This window comes from Triplophysa dalaica, chromosome 9, assembly GCF_015846415.1.
Source record: "Triplophysa dalaica isolate WHDGS20190420 chromosome 9, ASM1584641v1, whole genome shotgun sequence".
Classification (NCBI taxonomy): Eukaryota; Metazoa; Chordata; class Actinopteri; order Cypriniformes; family Nemacheilidae; genus Triplophysa; species Triplophysa dalaica.
Window position 1 is genome coordinate 670,530 of NC_079550.1, and position 22,809 is coordinate 693,338.

General features: G+C 40.6%; 1 protein-coding gene across 3 annotated transcripts in view; it reads right to left on the minus strand.

Moving 5' to 3' along the window:
- Window positions 1–338: 338 nt before the first annotated feature.
- Window positions 339–22,809, minus strand: part of LOC130428468 (SH2B adapter protein 2) — a 30,606-nt gene continuing 8,135 nt past the window's right edge. For 2 of the 3 annotated variants that reach the window (XM_056756535.1, XM_056756537.1), the window contains 8 exons: window positions 20,300–21,176; window positions 19,475–19,576; window positions 17,787–17,878; window positions 17,612–17,712; window positions 15,269–15,394; window positions 14,973–15,184; window positions 14,289–14,460; window positions 339–3,144 (listed from right to left, as the gene is read on the minus strand). In XM_056756535.1, the coding sequence (XP_056612513.1) occupies window positions 2,852–3,144; window positions 14,289–14,460; window positions 14,973–15,184; window positions 15,269–15,394; window positions 17,612–17,712; window positions 17,787–17,878; window positions 19,475–19,576; window positions 20,300–21,145 (1,944 nt within the window). In that variant the 5' untranslated portion in view covers window positions 21,146–21,176 and the 3' untranslated portion in view covers window positions 339–2,851. The remainder of the gene's footprint in view (window positions 3,145–14,288; window positions 14,461–14,972; window positions 15,185–15,268; window positions 15,395–17,611; window positions 17,713–17,786; window positions 17,879–19,474; window positions 19,577–20,299; window positions 21,177–22,809) is intronic. The other variant, XM_056756538.1, reaches the window with a different exon arrangement.

Genomic DNA, 22,809 nt, shown 5'->3' on the forward strand with positions numbered 1-22,809 from the left:
GGGCCATGCCAGCCATGTAGGGCAATTCTGTATTGACTAGACACACCTGCCCAGACCGTAATGCCACCACCCCCAAAGGCTTCTGTAATTACCTTGTTAGAGAATACCATGCTATGCAATAAGTACTTAAACAGTGGACAAATTAAGTTCATCTGTTTAGATAAGAGTGCATTCTAAAATTTCACCCGAAAGTCTAATATCCCTAACTTAAGTGTATATATAAAAAAAGACAAAATTTCAAAAGCTTTTGTTTTTCTCCAGCTGCTTTAAAGGAGTCAGAAAACACATGACTGTCACCGTTCCATCACTGAATCTCTCTCTTCATGCACTAAACTCCATTCATTTCTTAATTGTTCACCCGTTTTATTCACAGACGTATAAAGTTGTACATGAGGTTCATCATATTATACAAAATCTTTCAAAATGGTTAAACGCTTCATTATTAGCATAAAGCAGGGGTGTGCAACCCCACTCCAGGTGAGCGACCCTCCTGAAGATTTCAGCTCTAAGCGCAATAAAACACATCTGAAGCAGCTCATCAAGGTGTTGAGGGTTGCTTGATGATTACAGACAGGTGTGCTGGAGCTGCGGTCTGCGGGAGGGTACTGTAAGCTCTCCACAAGCAGGGTTGGAGATCTCTGGCATAAAGGTTTTTACAATAAAACCAAACTAATAGTACACAACAAATCATGAAGAGAACTAAAGAACTACAAACGTGTGGAATGAAATTGTTTAGTTGCTTTAAAACCGTTTTGTATTTCCACTCCACTACACAAAATAATAAATGCATGTGAGTGAATGAAAATGGGAATCGTGAAGATGAGAGCTCATGACTCACTGCTTCACCTACAGTCTCTCTTATTCAATCTTATACAATCTCTCACAAACTGTCTCTATTGTTGTTCACACGGACGGCGATTGTGGGTTGGGTTGTGGCAAAGACGGCACTTTCAGACAATTTAGCACAGATCGCCTAAAGAGAGGTTTTTCAGTTGATGTGAAAGATGGGGTGCGTGGTCTCATGAAGACATTAACTATGCAAATGTCTTAAACGTCCTGATGTAAATTTGAATCATTTTGGCCACAAGTATCCGAGTGCTGAGGATCATGATGAGAATCGTGACAAAGACAGCATCTGATCCGACAAAGGATTCATTTGATGCTTACGGTTTCATAGAAGTGATAAAATAGTAAACTGACATGAAAATTTTGTGTGCTCCCATGAAAGAGTTTGAGAAAGGATATATTCATCTGAATCAAAAATGAAGACATTTAATGCCCACCTAACAGAATTCGATAAAGAAACGTATAAAGCGGCAACATGAACGCAGCCTCAGCAACTCAAACTCAATCATAACCCCACGCTTGAGACAGGATCAGCCACGGATGTGCTGCAAGCTTCTCCACTAGATCGAGAAACTACGGTTGGTTTGTACAGTTTGCCGTGTCACTTATGATGGATTTATTTTTCTCTCTGACTCTGCGCAGCACCAGGGCTAAATCCTTGCGAGGGGAAACGCGTCCCACTCACAGTAGAGCCTGACAGAAGAAAAAAAAGTGTTCTCTTTGGTCCCAAACAGCTTCTCTGATCTAAGGCCTACACTCGTCTCTCGGCAGCACAAAAGACACAATAGACACAATTTGCTGCAATATACAGTAATTGTCACCAACTGGCGACCGAGCTGTTGAAATACACTGACCAAAACAAAAACAGACATTCCGGCACAGAACTCACATTTCAGAGTGGAATAACAATATGACAAACCAATATATGAACTTCTACGATGAATGCCTACGAACATACTAAGCTATTTTGTTTTTAAGTTTAAGATTTGATTTAATGCAGTAAAATTATTACATATCTCTCCTTTAATGTGCGATCGTCATTGTGATAATATCTGCTGAAGCTCACCACGCTATTAGAACGTGATAAATGGGATTGTGAGACTAAAGCGCTGCAAGCCGCTACTTTGTCAGGGGAGCACTGTGGGTGTGAGCCAAATGCCATCTTAATCTTAATCACCTCCTTATGAACGACGGACTTGGATGAAGCCCGTCTCCTCTGGGTGGTGGCCCGTTGAAGGTACAAGGCTTCCAGGCTATTTCTCACCAGATCTTCGTCAGCTCCATACAGCCTCGGAGTGTGGCACATCCTTTTAAAGTCAGCTCTCTGTCCAACTCGCCCGCCTGAAGCCTTAAAGGAGATAGCAGCCTCACAAACTGGTGTTCCTTCAGACATTTGTTGAGGGACACCTCTGTTTTCCTGTTGCACCTGCTCCACTTACATCTCCAGATTACAAATCATCCATAAACATATTCCGTTTATTCAAAAGCTAAAGGACGCTTTAACATCTGTGAGATACCAGCAAGCAAATCTATTCTCAGCCTTTGAGAAGTCAAACACTGCAAAACTAGAACCTTCATTTCACAAAGATCTATCGACTTCAGGGAAACAGAAACAAGTTCAGTGAGGTAATGCTACAACATTTTAGTCGGGTCTGTTGTTCATGACATGAGAAAACATGAGGAGATCACGCGTACGTGATAATACCACAACAAATCATTAACAGATTCACAAACAAATGGCTCAAAAAGATATTCTTTCAGACCTTCAAACAATTCTGCCGAAACGCAATTGACACGTGCTTTCATTCCTCTGCCAACAACTTTTTCCTTGAAGTTTTTAAAGTACTGTAAGTGATCAAATAATCAGCCACATGTGTTGACAAAAACTGTTTCATAGGGCGTATTAAGCGCTGCTAAAGGCTTATGACGAAGAACAAAGAACCACAAATTCAAACTGCATTTTATCTGCAAGCAGACTGATGCAGAGTTTGATTGACAGCAGATGTCAGTAGAAGGAGTACTGGTTCTCTACAGCTCGAGTCCGCCTTGAGCCGTCGGTGTCGTGGAAGTCGTCAGCACTGCCACCAGCAGCTTCCAGGAGCCTTTCTGCGCTGTTACTGCGACTGTGGAGACCGCTGGCGGACACCATACCTCCTGTGCTCGGCTGAGCCATCGGCGACGACGACGAGCTGGATGACAGCGTTGCATCTGTGGTGGCAGTGACACCGGACAGCTGATGTGCTGATTGGCTCAATTCAGTACGACAGACAGGGGCATCCCGCAGGGGTGAGGACACATCTGAGGAGATGACAGGCAGGTCAAAGTTAATAAGGCTGTATATGAAACAGTAGACAAAATGCTGCATTTGTGTTATGAGTTTAATGTGTACTCTATTCTTTAGCTGCTTGACACTCTGTCTCTTGTGGGTGATTGTGAAAATGAATTAGAATTCAATGAAATTAAAAAAAGTTCATACAAATTTAAACAATCTTGGTTTTACTCAAATTAGCTTTGAACACTAGGGATGGTTACAATCATTGATTCGCATCGGTTTATCAGCATAAATTTTAGCAATGCGATGCATCGATTTATCCATCACAAAGGCTACAAGTATACACCATTGCTGTTACCGTTAAAACCAATACAATTCCCATAATAACCATTAATCCATAAAATATTCTATTGTGTTTTGGGGAACGTTCTATAGTTTTTTTCCCTGCAGGGGTACAATTTAAAATTGCATAGCATCATGCTTTTTAAAATTGCTTTGAATCGCATTATACTGTATGTTGTGTATCGTATCGACCTCAGTATGGACATGCACATCCCTAATGAACACTACAGTTTATAGAGACTTACTATAGGGCCAATCTACCACTGGTCACTGACAAAACACTTTTTCCACCTCTGAGAAAAAAAAATGATCAATATAAAAGTACAAAAATATTATACTCAAATACAAGTCCTACTACTTCGGTAATTTTACTTGTACTCAAGTAATATTCTATCAGTCAAAAAATCTACTCAAGTAAAATTTAAAAGTAGTTGTTTAATTTTCCCAAAGTTAAAGTTACTTTTAGCTCATCGATGTACAGCTGGGGACATTTTCTAGACTCCATTTCTCTTTGATCTAGCTCACTCATATAACTCTAGTAACATTTATAAACAAACCCTGCAGTAACTGAAGAGAGACGGACGGGTAAAACACTTCAAACAACACAACCATTCAAGTGGTGTGATTTCTGTATGCCACCTTTCTTTTCCTCACCAGCAAACTACAACAAAGTCATAGTGCCTGATTTTATATATTTAAACGGGTTAAAAGTATACTGCAACAAAAATAATTTTGCAGAAATATATAAAAAAATCATATAGCAGAAATGTTAACTAAACCATTCTTAAATCAATATAAATTTTCTTCAGAAGCCAAATTAAGCCTAAAAAGAGATATTAACCCTTATTTTCCTGACAATTATCAACGGTACACACTGCTAAGTTTCTTTAGCAAAACCACGTAAAAATGGTTCCACACAGGATTCCACATTTGTGCGTATTGAGAGTGAATGTAATGATTGACAGTCGTTACCGTGGACACATTTTGCTGTTGATCGCAGTGAACAAGAAACAGAGCTAATAGGCCCTTTTCACATGACGTAACGCATCTTATGATCTGCCGCGAAGCAGTGTATCATTACTTCCGCTAGCGCCTCAGAATGGAGTGTACAAAGTCCCTTGTACAGCTGCCACAAATACGGCTAGATGATGTACAACGTTTTGCAGACAGATTTTTGTTTACGACAAGACCAAAGCTAGATAAAGAATACAAATTCATAGTTTTTTTCACTGTTGTTAAATTCCAGCGCGACAATGAAACGGAAGTTCTTCTTCTTCTTGTTTGTTGCAAGACTGATGTTTTGATCAACTGCTTTGCGAAAAGGCAGAAGTTAAGTTACATCATTGTGAAAAGGGCCTATTAAGAGTTTAATCTGTTTGATACGTATCTGCTGTTTTAAGCCAAAGACTGGTTAAGTGAGGTAATTTTAACCAAACACAGACAGAGACGCTGTGTTTAGTTTATGTTCAGAGCTTCACAGCGTGCTCTCGCAGGTCTTTTGTTATGAAGCTACATATTCATCCTATAGATAATAAAGTGAACAGTTGTGTAGAGTTTTTTTTGATGCCTTATTAAATGTGTCAATGTGTAGGTTTATTTTGGGGGTTCTCATTGTTCTTTTCAATGATATGATCTAGCAACATTGTCCTTTTACAGCAGACCAGTTGAGTTAATGAAGAGAGAGACATTTGATGCACGTTTAAATATTTCATTAAAGTCCGGCCATCAGAGACATTCAGAGCCGGTCCCGTCCGGCCGTCTAGAGGCCTTCCAGCCGGTCCCATCCGGCCTTCCAGAGGCCTTCCAGCCGGTCCCGTCCAGCCTTCCAGAGGCCCTCCAGCCGGTCCCGTCCGGCCTTCCAGAGGCCTTCCAGCCGGTCCCGTCCGGCCTTCCAGAGGCCTTCCAGCCGGTCCCGTCCGGCCTTCAAGAGGCCTTCCAGCCGGTCCCGAGCAGCTGTGACCCCATGTCCAGGAAGCCCACCCCTCCTCCCCGGTTATAGGTTGGCGCGAGGTCGCGCCTTCCGGGAGGGGGGAGTATTGTCTCATTCCCGTTTGTCCCTTGCTTGTTTTTACCTGTTCCTCATTATTAGTTGATCCCCAGCACCTGTATATCCCTCGTTATCTGTTGTATTTAAGTTCTCCCCTTGATTGTATTCCTTGTCCAGTATTGTGAATGTTCGTGGTGTCGTGTGTTTCCCGCATTTCCTTGTGTTCGCCATTTAATTAAAGAAAACCTATTTTGTTATCTGCTGGTTTGGAGTGTTCCCTGCACGAACCTGTGACAGTTAGCTTGAATATGCGCAAAAAAAAGGTTAATGTTATGTGAAAAATAACTTCACTTGTTCCCGGGGTCCTGATTAGGTGGGGATACATGATAGGTTTTTAAAAGCATACCCAAACTATAATCCATACCAACAAAAGACAATAGTTTATAATGTGTGTGCTGCATATACAAGCATCTTTGGTGATCGTTTCTGTGAAGTCTGCTAGTTTTATTGTCTTTAACTACAACTGTCGTTGTTTTTTCTGGTGATAGTGTGTCAAAATGTCAGATTAGGTCCTCCACTCTGTTGATTCTGGCACTCAAAAGCAGAGCAAGATGATATTTTAAACTCCTTATGTAGCCGACTCCGTGCTGATTTGTTTTGGCCTCCTTAAGTTTTCCTATCTTGTTTTACCTCCACCAAAAGGGGTCTATAAAATGCTAGTTTGCACAGCATCCATAATCCTGTCTTGAAGCTGAAAAGCCAGGGGTCTACTTCATTGTCTTCAGCATTCAGAGTTTAATGGGGATTCACCTTTAGGACAGTTGCACTACCGAAGTCTAACTTCTCCATCACTCTTCTGGTATTAAAGCAAACTCATACTTGCGGCCATTATTCACTGAAGTAATTAGCAGTCTCGTTTTTTTCCTTGCAATGATTTCTTTTTTTCTTCTTCTCAGTAACGGATGTGATTTTAATATAACGAAGTACAACACATCACACAAATCATGCTCAAGTAAAATTACAGATTTTAAAAGAAACTTAAAAAAGTACACAAAAAACAAACTCAATACAGTAGCACGAGTAAAGGTAATTTGTTACTTTCCACCTCTGCTTTTTCTAGAGAATGAACAACCCTAAATATTAAAGATATGGATGATTATTTACAAAGTAATCCACTAGCAGATTTTTCACTCCAGTATTTTTGGGTTGGGGTGTTAAAATATGATGGGGGGGTTTCCCGGACAAGGATTAATTCAAGCCAGGAATAGGCTATAGTAAAATTAGGTTATTTTAGTCGTTTTAAAAAACTCTTCTGAACTTGACACTTTGCGGCCTATACAGCGTATACCTTTATAAAATCTTGTTTTACATAGGCATAAGGTCTTCACCATATTAGAGAAACAGAAGATTCTGACATTCATCAGTCACCTATTTTTTCATATTCTCTTCACTTTACCTTTCAACCTTCATATCCTTTAGCATTTTAGTACCACTTAATAGTTGTTAGTTTTCTTGTATACCTTTTGTTTTATTAATTCTGTGCCGTCACACCTGTCTTCCTTGTGTTGATAATGCAGTAAAAGGCTCTTCAAATTGAAAGCTGGATCTCACAAAATCCTTCAGGCGATTTACTTCCTCCAATTGATATAATTTTTCTTTTTATAATGATCTATTTGGATAATTTTGACTGTTAGGGTGAAATTCTCTAGCTGAGGGAGTGGTCATCTGACACACGTGACGTGACTCACAACGCCTCTTGTGTCTGGCATCCTACACCATTGGTGCTAGTGTAAGGATCACTACACGGGTTTCAAAGTGCAAGGTTTTGAAAACATTGCCATAATCGTCTCCGTGTAAAAGCAAAACATGCATTCGTGCGTGCGTGAATGCAGAAAATTTTATAACAATGTTGTGTGTATGTTAAAGTTTTCAGAAAAGCAAAGTTTTCAAAGTTTTCTGTTTTTGATGATGTAAACATGGCATTAGTTTATGCATGTGTAAACTGTAGAATTGTACTAGAAAACCAAATGCTGTATGTACCTGCATACAGCTGATATTTTCGCATCGCTGCCGACGGCTAGTTTGTATCCTCTGACACTTGCTTCACCTCACATTTGTTCTTGGTCTTAATATTAGTATATTTTAGTATCGTTACCTATCACTGTTGTTGCCGAATTATTTATAACTTTATATTCTAAACCTATATTAATTGAAACGTAACGCTGCTAGCATAGTATTAGCGTGTTAGCTTGCCTTCTGTCTAAACTGTGGAATATCATCTCCCTCTATTTGTCTTGTGTGCAAACTGTTTCTCTTTTTAAGCGTATATACTAAGACTCATCAAGCAACCTTGGTAAGTTAGGATTGCACTTCATACCCGGTGAGTTATGGCTTCTATTCCTATTGTTGTTACTTGCACATCATGTCATATGTTTAGATTAGCCTTCTCAGCGGCGAGGGTTTTACATGCGATAAAAGGTGGGAAGTAGTTAGGCTGACGGAGAAGATCTTAGAATTAGAGTCTTGCATCCCACCTTTATTTGAGGATAGTAAGAGTGTTAGGAGCGTAGAAAACACTTTGGATGCAAGCAATGTTAGCGCACACAGCTCGGTTCCGGTTGAAAATCCCCTGCAGCTGGGAAACTTTTTGACCGTGAGATGGCATAGTCGCAGGACAAAACATCACTCAACCGTTCCGATTAAAGTCTCGAACAGGTTTGCCCCGCTCAGTGACGCACCGACTGAGAAACCTGCTGAAAGTGCCCTAGTGATCGGTGAGTCTATTGTTCGGAACGTTAACATAGAGGCACCAGCCACCATAGTCAAATGTTTACCGGGAGCCAAGAGCGCCTGACATCAAGTCAAATTTAAATGTAATGGCTAAGGCTAATCGTAAATTCAGTAAGATTGTTATTCACGTCGGCACAAATGATGTTAAACTCCGTCAATCGGAGATCACTAAAGATAATATTAAAGAGGTGTGTGAGCTCGCAAGCACGATGTCAGACACTGTAATATTCTCTGGCCCCCTCACTGCTTACTGTGGTGATGAGATTTATAGCAGATTATCATCACTAAATGGCTGGTTGTCTGAGTGGTGCCTGCAGAATAAAATAGGTTTTAAAAATAACTGGAAGAGTTTTGAGGGCAGACCTGACCTGTTGAAACAAGATCGTCTCCATCCCTCCTGGGATGGGGTTTCCCTCCTCTCTAGAAATTTGGCACACAGTCTTGCTAACGGCTGACTACCTGGGGCCCAGGTCAGGAAGGAGACAGAATGGCTTAACCAACTGTCTGCTTGCCGTCTCACGTTACGGAATACACAAAATATACAACATGTAATAATCCCTTCTCACAAACATCATAAAATAGAGACTGTGTCTGTCCCCCGGATTAGCAAACATAAGATAATGCGTAAACCTCTTGAAAGTAATTTAATAAACGTTAAACAAATCAAACATGAACAAAATACAGATAATCAAAGGTTATGACTCGGATTGCTTAATGTTAGATCTCTCTCAAATAAAGCACTTTTTGTTAACGATTTGATAACCGATCATAAAATAGACATGCTTTGTTTGACAGAAACATGGCTAAAGCCAGATGATTATATTACTCTAAATGAATCCGTTCCCCAAGATTATTACTATAAACACGAGCCTCGTCTAAAAGGTAGAGGGGGAGGTGTCGCTGCACAATAATTATTTTATCACCTCTTTGAAGTCTAATTTTAAATACAATTCTTTTGAAGTCATGGTACTTCACGTATCAACAGCTAATACTATGGACAAAACATTTTTTTAAAAATGTTCTAGCTATTGTATATAGGCCTCCAGGGCACCACAGAGATTTTATTAAAGAATTTGATGGGTTCTTATCATAACTAGTACTGGCCGAAGATAGTCCTTGTCGTTGGTGACTTTAACATCCATATAGATAACGATACATATGCCTTGGGAATGGCTTTCAAAGACACTCTTAACTCCATGGGCGTTAGTCAACATGTGTCAGGACCCACTCACCTTCGTAATTATACTTTAGATTTAATACCATCTTACGGTAGAGTGAAGACATTTCGGATCATTATCTGATATTATGTTTGCTTCACTCGCCTACGGCTGCAAATCAAACTCCTTGTTACAAATATGGTAGAACGATTACTTCAACTACCAAAGATGCGTTTCTCGACAATCTGCCTGAATTGTCTCAAATATCTAGCATGAGTAAAAACAATGACAATCTTGACATTACTATTGAAAATTTTAACTCTACCTTCTCGGAAACATTAAACACAGTTGCTCCCCTGCGTTTAAAGAAGATTTAAAATGGCAGCCCAACACCGTGGTATAATGAACACACTCAGGCTATAAAGAAAGCGTCCCGTAAAATGGAGCGGAACTTTAAGAAAAGCCTAGGTTTTTATTGAACACCGTGGCTAAATAACAAAAAATAAGTCGTCAGCGACATCAGATTCTGATTATCAGCATAACAGTGATGAATTTATGAACTACTTCACAAGTAGAATCCAAGATATTAGAGAAAAAATTAAATCAATGCAACCATAAGTGAAACCCGCTGAACAAACTAACTACAGCACCCCTAAGGAGAAATTGCAATTATTTTCTAAGGGAGATCACGATGAACTCTCTAAAATCATTAGATCATCCAAATCAACAACATGCGTGCTAGACCCTATACCTACAAACTACATTTACATTTAGTCATTTAGCAGACGCTTTTATCCAAAGCGACTTACAGTGCACTTATTACAGGGACAATCCCCCTGGAGCAACATGGAGTATTGCTTGAGCTAATTTTACTTGCTCAAGGACACACTGGTGGTGGATGCTGGGATCGAACCAGCAACCTTTGATTTACCAGTTCAGTGGCTTAACCCACTAGACCACCATCTCCACTAACTACTGAAAGAGATGCTCCCAGAATTTTTAGATCCACTTCTTAGTATTATTTACTCATCTCTGACATTAGGACATGTGCCTAAAGCCTTTAAGGTGGCTGTTATAAGGCCCTTTGTCAAAAAACCCAAACTCGACCCAAGAGAACTAAGGAATTACAGGCCTATATCGAATTTACCTTTTACATCTAAAGTTCTTGAAAAAGTAGTTTCAACTCAGTTATGCTCCTTCCTCCAAAGGAATGACATTAATGATGAATTCCAGTCTGGATTTCGAGCATGTCACAGTACAGAGAGTGCTTTGATCAGAGTTACAAATGATCTGCTTTTAGCGTCTGACCGTGGCTGTATTTCGTTATTGGTGCTGCTAGACCTTAGTGCTGCATTTGACACCATTGACAACAGCAGACTCCTACACAGACTCGAAAAGTACGTCTGCATTAACAGAATGGCATTGAAATGGTTTAAGTCTTATTTATCTGACCGTTTTAAATTTGTAGCAATAAACAATGAGGTGTCCCGCAAATAGCACACATCCAACGACAAATTATATACTTGTTGCATCAAAGAGTGCAGAACAGTACTCTACTCTCAGCCAGTCTTGTCTTTTGTTCCAAGGTTACCGAAGGATGCAGTTCATGCCCAGACCTGATGGCAGAGCTGAGAATGGGAAGCGGTGACCTGACAAGAGCTGTGATAAAGGACGCGGCAGCTTGACACAATTTTTCTACAACACTTCAAATGCTATTAGATTGTTAATGATAATCTTAAATCTATAATTTATCTTATTCGTAAGTTTATTTATTTTTTATTTAGCCTTGTTGTGCAAGCACTGTTGAGCTTGTGCAGAGGCAGCATCTTTTGCCAGAGGGGAACTGGAATCCCCTGGTTGGGCCTGGGTTCTCCTGAGGTTTTTTTTCTCGATTGGAGTTTTGGGTTCCTCACCACCATTTGCATATTGTTTTGCACTATTTGCCTGGCGGGGGGGGGGTGGTTTAGAATTTAGACATAATTAATATTGCATATAAGAATTTATAGTCCGTTTAATATTTGACCTGTGGTTCTCTCTCCTTTATCTCAAATGTGTGCTTTCACTGTGCGTGTGTGCGAGTGTGTTTGCGTGTGTGCGTCTATGTCAGTGGGTGTAAGTATGTATGCATATTGTGTGTGTGGAGCATTTGTATGTCTGTCTTTTGTTGTTTTCACCTTTTTCTTGTTTTTACAGGTATATGACCTTAGTTGTTTTTCTTGTATTCAATGTGTCTCATGTACAGCTGCTTTGTAACAATGAAAATTGTAATCTTATTTATCTTATTTATCTTCTGTCATGGAAGTCTATGGCCGCCCCTAGAACGGTGAATGGGAAAGTTGTGAAATTTGACACGCACATAGAGACCAGTCTGAACGGGTACCATGGCAAATCTGGAGTCTCCAACCCCCACTCCATAGGGCCACAAACAGTCCAAACAACCACATACGGTTTTGTCTGTAACATTCCAAGAAACAGAATTCATTCCATCTGAACCCTTTGCTCATGCTGATTCGAATGCACCGTATGAGGATTAGATTTTCCTGCCATTTTGAATTTTTCAAAAATAACTACTTCAAACTCTGATATGCAGCACCTGACAGCAAGTTATTAAAAGATTTTAGATCATCTAATCGGTTCTCACAAAGCACGTCTGTGAATTCGCCGACGAGCATGCCACAAGGGATTTGATGCTGTACCAAACTTTTATGTATTTACACAAATCTTGGTACATGTCATCGTAGTGATGACCGGAGGTAACATACACAGTTTAGGCACAGTGCCACGTGGTGGCTATTTTTGCTTATAATTTTAGAAAACTTGGTCTAAAATCATGAAAATGACTTGGCATGACTCAAGGAATTAAGTAAAACCAAAGGATAGATAGCTATATTTGTATTTAAAGTCTGAAGAAATGTAAAGAGTTCAGATGCATTTTCCTTTGTTTAGATCTGGATTTAGCAGCTCCTGATGCAGAGGTTGATTTTTTGCAAAAACCTCTAAATCCACCTCTTTGGGACAAAACATAGTAAACAGTTGCAACTTCACTAAAGATCCAACACTGTAAAAGGTTAAATCACAATCAATTCACAACTGAAAAGTGGACAAACATCTTTAAGCAGGGGTGGGAGGGCCGGTAAATCCATAGCCAAACCAATGTTCCATTCCCATGTATGAATGAGATCTGCGATTATTTAATAATACTTCCGTATTAATGTTTATTTATTTTGATTTAAGTTTGTTAAATGTTGGCCGGTTCCCGCCTCCTTCCTTCCCTACTTTGAACTATGTTACATTGGTACTGCAACTCCAGAGGAAGGAGAGACAAGCTGTCTGAGAACCCTAGCTGCCTAGGGGCATCGCGGTGCTGAGAAGTTCGGGCAGTGCGGACGAGGGACATCCGCCAACGGCTGCCCGAGGTGGTTGTGCTGGAACGAGATGAATCGGCTGGGACAGAGAGCTCGCTGCCGTTCTCCTGGGCCGGGGTGGCGACCGTCCAGGAGGGAGCGGAGGAGTCGTCGCCGTTGGCCGTGAGGCGGAATCCTGCTGTCAACAGCCATGAAGGTGAGAAGCAGGAAACGGGGGCCTCGCTGCCAGCTGCCCTCAGTCGAAGGAGCCAGCCGCCAGGAGGCGGATCGAGCTGTCCACGGAGCATCCAGTACCACCGCATGGTAACGCGAGGAAGAGCTTCTCGGCTGGCTGAGGACTGAGAGACAGTGTGTCGGGGAACCGGACCAATTTTTTTTCCTATCTCCCCTCTCTCATCACTGTCGCTCCTGGTGCTCCCGTCTCGTGGGTGCATACTCCCAGGCGCTGTGGACGCTGGTACCCCCGGCCTGTAAGGGGCGATGGGGGTATGTGGTGAAGAAGGCGGGACAAGTGCCGTGAGGCTGGGCCGGTGGCGTGAGTGATAGTTGGAATCAGCTGTGCGCACACTGGTCCCACATATCTCACGGAGGAAATCAGAAGCATAAGAGGACGAGCGACGGGACTTCTGACAAGAGAGGACCGGGCGCGGACATATGTTTTAAGTTTGTATTCATGTTCTTGTGGCCGGCTGTCGACTGTGACGTGGCTGTCGGCTTTTTACTCAAATGTTGTTGTCTGTTTATTTTGATTAAAAATATGTTTTTAATGTTCGCCGGTTCCCGCTTTCTTACTTACCAACTTTCAACTGTGTTACAAACATCATTGAACATAATGTTTTCTTAGTAATGGTTGAGTTGAGACGCATCAACTTGCTCTCAACCATTTATCTATACGATTTTATGTTTGAGTCAGTCTTTTCACCAGCGAAAATAAGGATGCATGCATACAGACCGCCTTAAATGGAGTATGTGTTTGAATTTCTGTCATCTGGTGATGCCATATTAGCTCAATTTAGATTTGTGCTAATTATGCTGAAACCTTGTGTGGTAGTTTTCAAACTCTTTGTTTATTAAGAATAATTGCTTAAAACATAAAAATGAGAATAATTGCATCGTGCAGCCCGAGCAAATCCTTGTCTTTTGTCATAATCCTCCTAATGTTCTTGTGGGCTTGAGTGGCATTGTATGTACTGTTTTTAAAGAGCATGAGAGAGAACAAGTATCACTATATTTATTTGCTGTTTTCAGTTCTGACAGCTTGAAGCTTTGTATTTAAAGTGTTTGCTCCGTTTACTTTTCTTCACATGTGACTTTAGGCCGGTCATAACACAAATGTGGTTTTGAGTATTTTCATGTAGTGCCATACAGCCTTCGTTGGCCAATCAAAACGAAGCATTCAACAGCCCGTGGTGTAATGGATGTTAATGTTGAGCGTGTACATGATTAAACAAAGTGGTCCTGAGTAAATGAGAAGAGACGTTTTTGAAAGTGAACAGCAGTAAGGAGTGTGTGTGTGGGCATCAGGATACCTGCAGACGTTCGCTGGACTTGCACATATGATCGTAGCGTGATGTCCGTAGAGCCGCCAGACTCCAGAGGTATAGGGTTTGTGTGAAAATGTCTTAACATGTCTGAAACATTCTGGAACCACAGATGGTGCACGTGACACTGGCCGGTTTCATTCACAGACAAGCGCAGGTGCTGCGAACACAAACATCATACATCATCTCACATATACACAACCCAAGTGTCGACGTTTCATGACATTCATAAACAACGTGTTACATAGCATGCCTTCTGTATCTGCACACGACGAGATCACGGGTGATTAATCAAAGAAATCTGTCATGAGTTTCTCTCATGAAAGCAGAATGTTTATGCTTCGCATTTCCATACTGGTGAATGAATGGAGTCAACACACCGACGAATACATCGCCGTCATAGCATTAGATTAGTATCACTTCATGTGTTCAGCACCCGAGTCACATTTGTGATATATTCATGGTGCTTTTCTTCTGCTTGAAGCTAGAAATACCCGCTGTTACCAGTACACCGCACGAGTAAGAGCAGCGTGAACACAAACCTCATGAGCGTGATTCTCAAGCGTGACAGAATTTTGTCTTTAAAACATGTTCACTTTCAGCTGAATCTCATGTTTCTATTCTGTATGTCACTCTGTGCTTCAGTAAAACACACAAAATAGAGAGAGAGACCTTGGCTTTGCCCTGGAAATTAAAGGTGAGGACGTATTCTCCAGGTCTCGTCTCACTCTGACGGATGACGAACAGACCGTGACTGCGAGCGCCGCCGGCGAGGACGAGCTGAGCAGCACGCACCCGCGACAAGGTCCCGTGGAACCATGGGTAACCGGCCAAACTGCTCTCTCCTTCTGTTTCTCTTGGGCCTTCACAAGGACTTCCTAAAGCTCACATTACAGTCAAGGACTTTAAGCATTCTGTCGGAGAACAATAGGAACACTGATATTCTTGTCAAAGAGTTGTGTACATACCTGATGTGTTGTTGGCGTTGGCGTTCCGGGCATCGGGCGACTGTAAAAATCTCTCTAAGGGCACGTGTGAGGGGTGCTGCGTGACTGGCATACAGTGATCACGAACGGTACTGCCCCGGTGCGATCCTGAACACAAACACAACCTATAGACCTCGAACTCACAATATTTCATAAATACACTTTGACTATCATAACATGCCGTAAAATTCTTGTTTTGTTTTCCGGGGTGTTTTGGCTTGCAGTTATGAGTGAAGGGGAAAACTTAGCTACTGCAAACTTATACCGGAAATTTCTATTCAATCTTTTTGTTTTATGTAAGTACTTTCAGCAGGATATGATTTTCGACAAGAATGAGTTGAACATGCTGGTCAGGAAGGGAGATGATTTTAAAAAAGTGGACCGTCAATATCTGAGATGTGAGGAACCTCTGCCATGGTTTCATGCAGAAATGGAAAAGGGCTTTATGAGAATACAGTAAGAGTGAGGGCTTTTCTGGAGTCCTTCATGAACAGAAATCAATGAAACGAAAAGTGATGGTTGTGAAATCTAAAATAGGGCAAAAGAAACACTTTTGGAGGAGGAACAGATTTGGAAAATGTTATTGAATCGAAAGTGAAATCTAAATAGAAACATAGAGGCGGCAATGACAAACTTTCATTCTATTGTTCATGTCAAAATGGCTAATGACAAATAAATAAAACACATGTTCCAGTTCATCAGTTTTGTGCTTCAACATCACACCCCCAAAATTGACATCATCTTTGAAAAGATGAGGATATTTATAAAGTTGAAAGGTCACTTTGCTCAGTAGTGAGCGGCTGAGATCATGGTGTAGAAAACTGCAGGAATATCACACACAACTTAACAATAATGCCCGCTACGCACTTCTCGAAGAAGCAAAGTTCTCAGGTAAGTTTTATTAATATATTTAAATAATCATTGTTGTTTTGATGTTCTTTAATATGCCGTGACACCTGATTGACTGGAATGCATTGAGGTCAGATGTAGAACGCATATAAACTCTGACTTTAAGAGGACGCCGCCATGAATGTGTATGGTCCTGAGTTGGAAGGTGCTGATTTCATCCCTAATGTATTTTTTCGATTAGCATGATGTGTTGCAGAGCTGATAGCTGGGGGGAGTGTAATTTGGCCACAGAGCCTGTATTGAATAGATTGTTTGTTGTTTCCAAGTAGGCTTGCAAAAACTTTATATATTAACCAGAATCAAAAAAGAAAGCTCTTATTTTAGAGAGTTGAAGTTGCAACAAAGAAAAAACAATCCTTCGATCCACATAATAAATAAATGCAGCTACTGATACAGAAAGGAAAGGATTGTTTGATGAAATATACCAAGAAGGTTCTCAGATCATGGCCCATTGCAAAACTCTAAATCCAGCGTTTTCCATACAATGCATTTACTAGGGCGGTCTGCCCAGGTATATTTATGGGCGCCCAAGCATATTTGCGGTCGCATTTTTTACATCCATCAGTGCTAATGACAGTATCTTTGATTGAATAACTAGTGGATAAACAGCGCTTATGCGTCTTCTCTCCTTCCTGACTTGTTTTGTGTGAGTGGAGCGTGGCCACATTTGCGTCCTCATCTTTCGTGTCGGCATGCACTCTCTCTTCTGATGAGCTCCATTTGTGTGTGTATTTCTCGTATTTAACTGTCACTTGCATTTATAATGAAAGAAGCATTCATAATACAGCAACACATTCTCTTTATTGTAGATGTCTGTATTGTGATTTTGTCCAATGAAGTTGCGTTTATAAATCAGAATATAAGCAGCGATTAAAGTAACTGCTGGTGGCATCCCATTGTAAAATACAGCCATGTTCAGACTTGACTTCTTTTTTGAAGCTGCTAGCATCTGTTTTACATTATAATCCTATGGTCTAAACATATGTTTTCAAAGCTTACTATTGACAGAGACCTGTCGTTTCCATAACAACATGTGAGGAACGTGATTGCTCGAGAAGGCTCATGCTGGAACATTTAAATGGTGGCCGAAACACCCGTTGGAGTTTAGTTTTGTATAAATCTAAGTTTAATTTTGACTTTAAACTACTTCTGAGTGCATTTCTATCGAGAAATTAGTATTGTAGTTTTTAAATATGTGATTAGTGATTGCAAAGACGCTCTCTGTTTATTATTCAAATAGACTTCTGTTACACAAATCTGCTAAGTAGTTTGTGACGTCAAAAAAAAAGATTTCAGTGTTCAGGGAAAAACGGAAATCATCTAGCACCTTAATCCAGAGTCCTTCAATTCTTTTATATGAGGCTGGATTGTAAATGTCTTAAACGGCATTGTGAGTCGTACAGTATCATGACGTACCGTCAAACAACATCTCACAGCTACAGGAGGACACCAGTGAGAAATCTTTGAGAGGTTGACTGTGTGCACATGACGCCAGCTCAATGTCATCTCCACTGTCCCTGTAACACACACATTATTCATGTTACAGGGTCAAAGACAAACAGGAGGAGCCCCTTTAAAAAGTGTGATTTACCCAGGATCTATGCAGTCCTGAATATCAGCAACCCATGAGTTCTTCTGAAGAGAATCAATGGTCTCCAAAATATATTCAGCACCGTTTTCTACCTGCAATACAAAACACAAAATCACAATTTGTCTCAATGAACTTCTTGAAAATGCAAGATTTCTTAAAAGATAAAGAAAGCACGATAGCTTTTCATAAACTGCAAAAAATCTGTCATTGAAGACTGTAAATTGTTTAGATCCTCAGTGCCTGACTGAGCCCCAATCACATTACTGTCCTTCACGTTCACTGCAGCCTCAGAATTCTGGCCAGTTGGTAATAAAAAAATCTAAATAAACAGCTGGAGGCAGATCCTTTTCCTACCTAGCGCCTAAACTCTGGAACAGTCTTGTGATGTAGGAAAGGCAGATACACTCGGTCAGTTTAAATCTAGATTCAAAAACTCTATCAAGCATTGCCTACACCTCACTTCACTGCACCAGACTCAAAATCCCTTACAGGATTGTTAGGACGCACTAGTTAGGTTTCCTGTTGTGTTCGTTTATACTTTTTTGTTATTTTTTGTTTGTCCGTTTTTCAAGGTTCATTGTTTTAGCTAAAGCTTCGTTAGCTTATACAAGTTTAGCCTGTCAATTTTTTTTTCTCCATTTATTTACATCATTGGAGTTTGGTCTCCTTACCCCTTTTGGTCGCTGCATGCTTGCTCACTGGGAGCCTGCAGACATCAGGTTTGAGGTTTTATACTCCTTGTAATGTATTATTCAGACTAAAATCATAAAGACCTCCCCAGGAATGCTAACTGCAACCCCTGATATCTTTGCAAATTTTCTTGATCTGTTGATAATATGTCTAAAGTATCTCTAGATCAGGGGTGTCCAATGTCGGTCCTGGAGGGCCACAGTCCTGCAGATTTTATCTCTAACTTGGCTTTACACGCCTGTTTCGGCTGAACGCTGTTCAGGTGTGTTTGATTGGGGTTGAAGCTAAACTTTCCAGGACACAGGCCCTCCAGGACTGACTTTGGACACCCCTGCACTAGCTGATCTTTAAGACTTGCAAAAGCATCATGAGAGTTGAACACTGTATACAATTCCTATGTGTTTGTATGTGTTTGTGTTTGTGTTTGTGTCTGTGTATGCATTTGCTTTTTCCACTTATCCTCTCTATTTCATATTACTTTTAAGGTTCATCCTACATTCACTGCGCGTATTCAACAGACTGCTTAAAACTGCAACTGCAGTTACTAATGACAGTGCAGATGATTTGTTTAAACTCCTTTGAGCTGATTTATTTAAAAAGTTGAAACGTTTTAGTCACTAGCCAATATAAAAGATCAGTGAAACATTCAAAGCTCAGTAAACCACAAGAGAACGGAGGATGTGAATGTAATAACACTGGTCCATTTAGTTGGCAATTGTTGGTTGAAAAGTTGAAAAGGATAAAAAGCTTCATTTGATTTAAAAACATTTCTGTTTGGTTGAATCAAGTAATTTTTATATAACGTAATAACGGTCATTTTAATCTAATATTAATATAATATAATTAAAACTTTTAAAAGGTTTTAATATGTAAAGTTTTTGGTTAAGCCGCTGTAAGGTACAGTAGGCCTACAAGGGGCTATGTGTACAAAACATGGATGGCACCGCCTCATTTTGAGACAGGAAAAACCCTGGTAACAGAGTTAGAGATGACTTTACCTTCAGCACAAATGTGTTGTCTTTTTCAGGCATCTCCAAAGGCATTGTGGTCCTCACCTCCACAATAGCAGATAGAGGAACACTCACTTTGGGTTTGGAAGACTACAAACACAACACAACAAAATCAACCACATTCAAATAGACACATTGAGCCAGATTTTCTCAGCAGGGAAATATATTGTGACAAAATCGCTGATGGTAGTAACAACTTTTCAGGTCTAATTTTTACTGCATGTCTGTTGTAGATCCTGGCAGTCGTTTTTTTAAACTAAAAGGGGTGTCTGTGCTGACGCAAGCTGTAAGTTTATGAAAGCAAATATATAAATATATAAATAAACCATAATCCTAACCCTAAACAAGAAAGTACGACCACATACTCACTTGTGCAAGCTTTTATTAAACCAACATTTGACAAAAAGCCTTCGTCAAGGTAAGCGTTTAGTTTATCTGGCCCATTGTATCTTCCTAAATATGTGTGAGCTGCCTCTCAACTCAACAAAGCCCGCTCCTGCACAACTCAACATAACCCGCTCCGGCACAACTGAACAAAACCCTCTCCTGCACAACCCAACTAAACAAAACCCGCTCCTGCACATCTCAACTCAACATGACCCACTCCTGCACATCTCAACTCAACATAAACTGCACACATGACCAACACACAGCAGATCGCTTCACAGAATGGGAACACCTGTCATTTAAAGAGATCTGAACGTTCAAAGTCCTTTTATGACAAAACTAAAAATATATACCTAATAACTAAATATTTAGCAACAGAATTAATTCTAAATGAACTGAAGGACTTTGCTGATGTGTTTTTTTTACCTTCGGTGGGATGTAGAACTCCAGTAGAAACTTCTCTACAGTGTCTGTGTAGGCAGTGGTCTTCCTCAGCAGTAACCTACATTTCTGCCACTGTGCTGGCCCAATGCAGTTTGTGTCATCAGCCACCATGTATCTAAGCATACCCTCCCTCTGGATCTCCAACAGCTCTGCTTTGTGGCCCTGAGAACCCCGCGACAGCCTTAGCTTTTGGCTCCAGTGCTCCGACCCCACCACCTCCGCTCCATTGGTCCTCCTTGAACTGGTCATGGGGTCAGGTTCAGGAGAGGCTCTGCGGTGCCAGATCTCTTTTACCCCGTCGACCACACTCAGACTCATGTTACGAAGGGAAAATCCCTTCTTGAAGCGTGCTTTGCGATGGATTGCAGACAAATCCTCCGAACTTCTGGACTGGCTTACAACAGCCATCTTCTGAGATGGCGTTTGCGGTTCCTGTCCACTGGCTCCAACCCCTCCACTGTCCATGCTGTCCAGTGATTCGCTAGATGCCCCCACGTCTCTGCAGTGGCTGTAAGGCAACGGGCAGCCCTGAATGCCAACAAAGGGCACAATGCTGTATTTGGGTGTCGAGGTGCCACCGGGTGAGCCAGGCCCGGGAGTTTCTTCTAGGGTGGCAGAGAAGCAGGTTATGAAGTGCTGGGCAAAGTGATGAGAGAAGCTGGCTTCAGCGCCGGGTGAGTCGTAGCACGGGTTCTCGCTAATAAAACGCTGGAACTTGTATGCAAAGTCAGCAGCAGAGGCTTGAGCGTGCAGCTCGCAGAACTCCTTCCAATCCGGAAGCGGGTAGGAGGAGTGCTCCGGGCTGCTGGAAGCCCTGTCACCATTCATTACTGGTCCATGCCAATGTCCTGAAAAACCACTGACAAACAAACAAAAATAACATGCAAATAACATTTCTGTTATAGCCTTTTTGTTCAGGTCATTAATTTATTGTCTCTTATACAATCATTCAGTGTTGTGAGTTGTGAAGCAGTACTCAAGTAGTACTCCAGGGGCCCGTTTCAATAAGGAAGTTCAACCAACACCGAGTTAAAATCTGAACTCTGAGTTGATTTACTCAGAGAATCGCTACTCTGAGTTTTCAGTTTCAGAACAGCTGATTTGAGTTAGTTCAATCAACCCTGAGTAAGTTCACTCTAGGTTACGCGCGTTCAGCATGGCGATGAAAAGCCATTATCAATTGAGTGAAGATAGCACGATTCACCATGGCAACGGCACGTGACAAAAAGCGCTCTGTTCATTTCTCGCCAATCGAATTGAAGGTACTGTTACAAGCGTAAGGTGAATATTAAGAAAAAAAGAGCAACACAGCCGCAGCAGCAAAAGAAAGAGAGTTGGTATGGGAGAAAAGTGCTTCACTTGTTAATGCGCCAGTTTATATGTCAATCACTTTTATATTTATTTTGTTGAAACTGTGAAAATGCGAATTATATTTAACTCTCTCGCTCTCATGTAGGTGCTATCCTTTTGCAATAAAAAGATCTTGGCAGCAGCTGAATATGAAATATACGACGGCGTCGTAAAAAAAAAAACATTTCGAGAATAAAGTCGAAATGTTACGAGAATAAAGTCGAAATATAAAGTCAAAATGTTACGAGAATAAAGTCGAAATATAAAGTCAAAATGTTACGAGAATAAAGTCGAAATTTTACGAGAAAAAGTCGAAATATAAGGTCGAAATGTTACGAGAATAAAGTCGAAATGTTACGAGAATAAAGTCGAAATGTTACGAGAATAAAGTCGTAATATTTTGAGAAAAATAACAGAATTTCTAGAAACAATGGATGTGGAGGATTTGGTTAAATCCTACTTTAGATTATGATTTAGCAATAAGGAAATTCTTTGTATTTTGGCGCATCATCACGGAGTTATAATTAGTAAAAGGACACTGCAGCCGTTATGTAGGAAACTGAATTTATTCAGAAGAAAAAATCTGACATGAACTACGAATTAACTCACTGATTCAGATGACGTGCTCAAACATAACTTCAACTCTTAAACTACAACCTTCACGAAAATAAAATACGTATTACGACGAGTTTATTCTCGTAACATTTCGACTTTAATCTCGTAACATTTCGACTTTAATCTCGTAACATTTCGACTTTAATCTCGTAATCTTGAATTTATTTTATTTTTAACGTGCCACTAAAACGCCGTCGTAGAAATACAATAACATCATTTATTCAGGAAACTTTAAAGAAATAAAATGGTCTTGCTAGTAAGATGCCTGATTGGGAAATGTTAAATATACTTCTTAAACTGGCCTTAAAAGTTAAGATAAAACGTCCAAACGGGGCCTCACAATTCTCTCCCGACATAAATATAATTCTCTGCGAATTAATGCAGCTTCCTCTTCTATGGGTTCCTAAATAAACGGACATGCCATTTTAAGTTCTGTGTGACTAAATTGAGCGCGATTAGGAACACGAATCAATAAACAAATGACGTATGTAATTTCAACACCGCTCGCTTTCACTTCGAAAAGGGGG